This window comes from Acanthisitta chloris, unplaced genomic scaffold (assembly GCF_000695815.1).
Source record: "Acanthisitta chloris isolate BGI_N310 unplaced genomic scaffold, ASM69581v1 scaffold41391, whole genome shotgun sequence".
Classification (NCBI taxonomy): domain Eukaryota; kingdom Metazoa; phylum Chordata; class Aves; order Passeriformes; family Acanthisittidae; genus Acanthisitta; species Acanthisitta chloris.
In genome coordinates this window covers 30,201-36,838 of record NW_008657306.1, presented here as the reverse complement: position 1 = coordinate 36,838, position 6,638 = coordinate 30,201, and the positions used below count along the sequence as shown (strand labels likewise).

General features: G+C 59.1%; 1 protein-coding gene across 1 annotated transcript in view; it reads right to left on the bottom strand.

The window, feature by feature from the left end:
• Window positions 1–7: 7 nt before the first annotated feature.
• SBNO2 (strawberry notch homolog 2 (Drosophila)) overlaps window positions 8–6,638 on the bottom strand; it is a gene marked incomplete at its 3' end in the record, with an annotated part of 32,320 nt that continues 25,689 nt past the window's right edge. Inside the window, exons 17-31 of the mRNA XM_009084655.1 lie at window positions 6,050–6,244; window positions 5,525–5,700; window positions 4,851–4,982; window positions 4,494–4,629; window positions 4,082–4,194; window positions 3,514–3,585; window positions 2,896–3,004; window positions 2,561–2,635; window positions 2,164–2,307; window positions 1,889–1,983; window positions 1,693–1,785; window positions 1,370–1,501; window positions 1,107–1,183; window positions 511–701; window positions 8–294 (exon numbers count right to left, since the gene is read on the bottom strand). Of these exons, the coding sequence (XP_009082903.1) occupies window positions 8–294; window positions 511–701; window positions 1,107–1,183; window positions 1,370–1,501; window positions 1,693–1,785; window positions 1,889–1,983; window positions 2,164–2,307; window positions 2,561–2,635; window positions 2,896–3,004; window positions 3,514–3,585; window positions 4,082–4,194; window positions 4,494–4,629; window positions 4,851–4,982; window positions 5,525–5,700; window positions 6,050–6,244 (2,027 nt within the window). The remainder of the gene's footprint in view (window positions 295–510; window positions 702–1,106; window positions 1,184–1,369; window positions 1,502–1,692; window positions 1,786–1,888; window positions 1,984–2,163; window positions 2,308–2,560; window positions 2,636–2,895; window positions 3,005–3,513; window positions 3,586–4,081; window positions 4,195–4,493; window positions 4,630–4,850; window positions 4,983–5,524; window positions 5,701–6,049; window positions 6,245–6,638) is intronic.

Here is a 6,638-nt window from a genome sequence, read left to right as displayed (position 1 = left end):
GCGGAGCCAGGGAGGGCTCCGGGGAGAAGCAGAGCGCACCGGGCTCCGGGTTCAGCGCCGCGTCGGGAACGCTGCTGCTGGGAGGGCTGTAGGTCAAGTCCAGGATCTCGTCCTGGCCCAGGGGGTGCCGGGGCAGGGCCAGCCCGGGCCCGGGCAGGAGGTGCAGGGGCAGGGAGAAGGGAGAGCTCTGCTCCTGGGCCTGCAGCAGTCGACTGTGCTTCCTCTTGACGTCCTCGTCCATCTGCTTCAGCTCCGCGCGCACCTTGTGGACGCAGCTCTCGGGGATCTTTATCCCTGCGGGAGGAATGGGCGTCAGTCCCCCAGCACCTCTGGGAGGGACAGGGAGCAGCACCTAGGGCTGTTCACATGGGCACGGAGGGGACAGTCTGGGGTGACCCCAGCTCCCCTCCTTCCCACGGAGTCACCTCAGCAGTAGGTGCCTCCAGGCCCTAGGAAGGGAATCCTGGTGCTCCATCCCACTTCCCTTCCCCTTCCCAGCACTTCACCCACCGACTTGTTTCTTCTTCTCCTTGGTCTTGAGGCGCACGATCTGCAGGTAGCTGCTGCTGGTGATGTCTGCCATGATGCTGGCGATCCTGCTCCACACCCGCAGCAGGGCCCCGCATAGCATGTAGTAGTGCCGCAGCCGCATGCCCTGGAAGCATTCCTTCCCCTCCTGGATCAGTTTGCAGCTCTTGTTCCTTCGGTTACCACGGGAGAAAACCATTGGAATTAGCAGGGACTCCTGCAGCAGAGCAAGATCTCCCCCTGCAGCCTCCCCCACACCACAGCCAGGGACCACCTCCAGCACAGGCCCTGCCTGGGGAGGGAGGACACTGCTTAATAGCTTTAAGCTGAAAGAGATTTAGATTGGATATTGGGAAGGAATTCTTCCCTGCAAGGGTGCCGAGGCACTGGCACAGGTTGCCCAGAGTAGCTGTGGTTGGGCCATCCCTGGGAGTGTTCCAGGTTGGACAGATCTTTGACCGGGGCCAGTGGAAGGTGTCCCTGCCCATGGTAGGGGGTTGCTCTGGGTGGGCTTTAAGGTCCTTCCAACCCAAACCATCCTGGGACTCTGTGTCAAGCTGGGGCTACAGCTGCCTTACCACACAGCGTGGTTACAGTTCTTCAGGGAGAAGTGGTAGTTGCTCTCCCAGTGCTCCTTGGCTTCCTCAGGCAGCACCTGCAGAGAACACTCAGCATTAGGGATTTTCCACTGTCCAACACGCAGCAGAGATGTGAAACCCAGTGCTGGGCATCAGGATGTCCTGGTGCCACCACCATCCGTGCCCAACCACAGCAGGGCCACGAGGAGCTGTGACAGTGGGGACAGCGAAGGTCCTTCCACAGTCCCACAGCTCCCACCTACCCGCTGGTACTTCTTCTGCAGACTCTCCAGGCTCTCAGGCTGACTTTGCTTCCCAATGTTTGGCTTGTAGAGAGTGAAGTTCTTCCCACGGCCCTGCTCTGCCAGCAGACAGGTGTGTTTGCTGCCTCGCATCTGGAGGGGACAGCTGATGGTTACAGTCACAGCCTCTCCCCCCAAGCCCACATTTCTCTAAACTAACCCCTTCCTTCCAGGATGGAGCTCTTGGAAGCATCTCCCAGGCCCCAGGCAGAGGTCAGACAAGGGCCTCAAACAGCCACGGCAGATCTCTCCCTGGAGTGACCCGACACAGCCCTGGCACCCACCTTGTTGGAGAGGTAGAACCCGTCAAAGGCTCCTGTCAGTTTGAGAGACTTCTCATACGCCTCCTCCCACTTTAGGCCTCTGTCCACGCTGATCTGAACGAGGACACACACAGGGATTTGGAACTCCAGGGGCAGGACAAGAGCCTTGGTGCCTGCCCCACAGATCCCACCCTCAGCCAGGCAGACAGGTGCCCACCTTGTAGAACACGACCTGCCCGTCCTGCGGGTGCCCTGGGGTCAGGAAAACCTCCTTGCTCTCCTCGTAGATCTCATCCACTCCTGGGGCTAAATCTGTGCAAGGAAAAAAGGCTGCTATAGGGCACATCTTCCCAATCTTCCTGAGGCCTCGTGACCCGTGCTGGGCAGGGACACAGCAGTGCCCAGGATGGCCATGGAATCACCCTCAGGCAGCACAGTGAGGAACAGGAACCCCAGGGGTGCAGAGCTCTGGCCACCCCTCCCTCTCCGTACCCAGAATGCCCATGTCGTATTTGCCCTCCTTCTTGTCCTGCTCAATCAGGTAGTCAAAGGTGTCAGAAAAATACTGGAAGAGCATGTTCTGCTTGTCCACCTCCAGGCCCAGGATGCGGTTCAGGAACTTGGTGATGGAACAGTCTGCAGGAGAATAGTGGGTCAGGAAACATAGTGCAGCTGGGCATGGCACCCACCAGTCCCTCCCAGAGAGCCCCCAGACAGCCCCAACCAGTCCCACCACATCCCTTCGGACAGAGCCCAGCCCAAGGGCTGTTCTCCTCGAGGCAAACATCCTGCCCAGGTGCCCAACAAACCCCACGAGGCTGGGTGGGCTGTGACACTCCTGCCTCTAACACTTTCCCCCTGCTTTGGGCAGGAACAGCCCAACACTTACCCTTCTCCACCAAGACAGTGCCGTACTTCATCTGACTGCAGCAGACCCCCACAGAGATGAGACCCTGCTTCATTTCTGGAATGGCAGAAGACACCTTGTGCATTTTGGGGCTAAGCCTCCCCTCAGCAGCCTTGCAGGGCTGCTTGCCCTCCAGCAGTGCCCACTGCTTCTCAGCTCAGCCTCCCCCACACCTGGCAGGGTGACACCATCCAGCTCACAGTGAGCTGCTGAGCCAGTGGCAGCTTCCTCTCTCTGTCCTCTGCTCAGTTCTTCCAGCACCCCAAATTTGAGACTAACACGGCCAGCAGAAAGCCCAGAGCTGGTGGTGCTCTTACCATGGAAAAAGGCAGCCTCCCCTCCCTCGTAGCTCTTGGGCACAGGAACCCTGTTCTCTGTGTGGCTGAGGATCGTGGACAGGACCCTGTCCAGGGCTTTGGCCCCATACTGTGGGAGGAGATGAGAGTCACACAGAGTAGGAACCAACACAGGCAGCTGAGCCACAGGCTGAGTGTCACACACACTGCTGAGTGTGTCACACACACTGCTGAACACTAGACAGAACACTGTCACCTTGGGAAGGCCATGGACATGGTGGGTGTGCAAAGGGAAAGCTCCATCAGGGGCCTCCTGTGTCCCCAGGAGAACAGAGCAGAGGGACCTGCACATGCTCACCCTGGTGCCAGCACCAGCCTGGGCACAGAGGCCTGGGCGCCCTTCCCAGCTCCTGCTGGGAGCAGAGTCCTCTCCCTGCCCACGACTCCTGCTTGCAGGTGCAGGGTGCTGGGTGCCAGGTACAGGGTGTTGGGTGCCAGGTACAGGGTGCTGGGTGATAGGTGCAGGGTGCCAGGTACAGGGTGCTAGGCCCAGCCCTGCCTGCAGATGCCAGCAATGCTCTTCCTAGCTCCAGCTCCCACCACAGGCTCTCCCACCCCTCCCCAGCCCTGTGTCAGCACCTTGTTCTCGAAGTTGTACTTGCTCAGGTCCCGAGTCTCCGTGGCCCTTCGGTCCCCGTGAGTTAAGGCACCCTGGGAAGGCAGAGGGAGGACAATGTTCAGGCTCAGAGCTGGGGCACAGTGCCAGGGAAGGATCGCCAAGGGCACTGGGATGGTCTGGGAAGAGGCAGGGAAGGGAATGTGCCATGGGCAGGCAATGTTCTCCTGAGGCCTTACCAACGGGCTTGGGCAGTTATCAGAAGTGAAGAAAATGAAACTGTGACAAACTGATTATGCCACCAATTATATCATCAGCTTTTTGGGAATAAAATGGGTGGGGGAATTCCAGCATCTGGAATTGGGTTCTGCTTCCCTGAAATTCCTCCCAGTGCCTTGGTTACATATTCTTCCACATTTCATGTCCCAGATCCCAGCATGCTAAAAAAGCCTTCTGCACCCCACGGCTGCAGTGCACAGCCAGGGGTGATGCACCCCCAGTTACACTGGCTGTGCCCATGGGACTCCCAAGATGGAATCTGCCCCAAAGGAATCAGAGCCACACACTGATCTCTGCTGTGTGGGCACTCACCAGGCTCTCCAGGCGCTTCGCCACGATGGATGCAAACCTCCTCTCCCCTGCCAGCTCCGAGATGAGGAACACGTACTCCGGAGCAGAGACCTGGTTGGATCTGTGCGTTCGGCCTGCAGGGGTGGGAGGGAGGTTGGGATGGTCTGTCTGGTGTGAGAACGTAACCACGACAGCCAAATAATGCCCATCCTGCTCACCCCAGGGAATCCCTACCCTGCCCAGAGCTATGAACACAACTCTGCCAAGTCTCGGCAGCACCAGGGTGTGACTCTGCCCCTGCCCTTTCCCCCAAGAGGCATGTCCCGAGTGTGCCTGGCTGAGCCAGGCACTGCCCGTGCACCTCCCAGGGCTGCCCAGGGTGCCAAGCCTGACCCACAGCCAGGACAGGGTGCCCAGGACACCCAGCCCTCACCAAACTGCTGGATGGCTCGGTCAGCGCTCCAGGGCAGCTCCAGGGTCATGTGGACACGGCGCCTCTGGTTTTTCACCCGTCTGTCTGCTTGGAGGGAGATCCCTGAGCTGGAGGCCTCTGAGATTATCGCTACGAGCTACAGAGAGACGAGACCAGAGTGAAGTTCCTGGATGTGTGAAACTGCTCCAAGGAACAGCCCCAAGCACAACAGCAGCCCCAGCCAGGAAGGGACTGGGAATCCTCATCCCCTTCCTGCAGGTCAAACCCAGGGAGCTGCTGGCGCGAGGCTGGCAAGGCACAGGGTGCCCAGCACCCCCTGCCCTCCCCGGGTTGGAGGTTCCCTCATCCCTGACCCACCTTCTCCCCCTTCATGAAACGCTCCTTCTCCTTGAGGTTGACGTGCTCTATGGATAGCCCCTGCTCGGCGCGGGACTCAAAGACGACGGCGCCGTCGGGTCTGCGCACCACACGGCCCTTGCGCCCCGTCATCTGCAACAGGGCAGGGTTACGGGGGGCACACTCAGAGCCCATTCCCAGCCCGAAACCCTCTGCCAGCAGGAACCTCCTGGGTTTTGCTATGGCAGGAAGCTGCTGAGGCACTGGCACAGGTTGCCCAGAGAAGCTGTGGTTGCTCCATCCCTAGAAGTTCCGGGCCATAGGCTTGGATTGGAGCAACCTGGGCTAGTGGAAGTTGTCCCTGCCCAAGGCATGGGGTGAAATAGCATGATCTTAAATCCCCCTTCCAACCCAAACCATTCCATGGCTCTATGACTCCTGGCTGGTCCCTGTCCCTCAGTGCCCCCAAAATACACTCCTGGTTGTGAGGAGTACCTCAGCCACATTCTCCGGGCCCCCAAAGTGATCGATCAGTTCATCCAAGGTTAGTGGAAGTTGTCCCTGCCCAAGGCATGGGGTGAAATAGCATGATCTTAAATCCCCCTTCCAACCCAAACCATTCCATGGCTCTATGACTCCTGGCTGGTCCCTGTCCCTCAGTGCCCCCAAAATACACTCCTGGTTGTGAGGAGTACCTCAGCCACATTCTCCGGGCCCCCAAAGTGATCGATCAGTTCATCCAAGGTGTTGAGAGGTAGCTCTTTGCCCAGTGCTTTCACTTTTGCTAGGAGGTCTTGCTTCATCTTCTCCACGTGTTCCAGCTCTTTCAGGCTGTGCAGCTCTTTCTGGGAAGGCAGCAGGTGGAAATTACCTGCCATGCAAAAGGCAAAAATTGAGTTACCTGGTAACAGAGGGGAGAAAAGTTGTCCCAGAGGGAATCTGGGGCCACTATCAACAGGAAAACACACTGTGACCTGCAGTAAATGCTGCTGAGCACAGAGTGAATTCCCTCTGGGCTTGCTCACCCTGTTTGGCTGCGGGAAGGAGCATGCAGGGCAAATCCCTCCTGTTCGCTGATCACAGCGGGGAACGTGGATCAGCCACACAACCCAAATGTGACCAGCAGGATAAAATCCTGCCAGGCCCCCAGGCTGTCCCAGGCCAGAGCTGCTGTGCCATGCCAGGCCCCAGTGGCTGCAGCTGCCCCACACTCCTCTCACCCCTGTCCTCGGCGCAGCCATTGTGCATGTCCACGAAGATGACATCGTCCGTCTCAAACAGAGACTCGGGGGAGGAGTTGAAGTCACTGTCGAGCCCCATGTCGGAGTCGGTGCTGCTGTCATCGCTGATCTTGATGACCCCCACGGGGTCACAGAGGCCCCTCAGAGCCTTGGGGCAGCGACCCCTCGGCCTCCCTGCACAGAGACAGAGAGCGTCATGTACCGGGCCTAGCGAGGCAGCGGCACAGGGCAGCTCAGGCACAGGAGGAACAGCCCCAGGACAGCTGAGACTGCCCCAAATGACAGGCTGAGCTCGGAAACACAGAGCCTCCGGGGCTGAGAGGGCAGGGAGGGAGGGAGGGACGGAGGGAGGGAGGAGAAAGGAAGAGAGAGAAAGGAAGAACAAGGCACTCCTGGCCAGGGCTGAAGCTGGCTGCACACGTCAGGACAGACACACGGCTGCTCAGGGAAGAAATCCCAGGGGACTGACTCCAGCAGTGTGCAGGACACGGGAAGGAGCCAGTGTTTTGGGACATGGTTTGCTTCCAAGCACAGCAAGACGTGACTCTGCTAGGTGAGAGGGTTCACG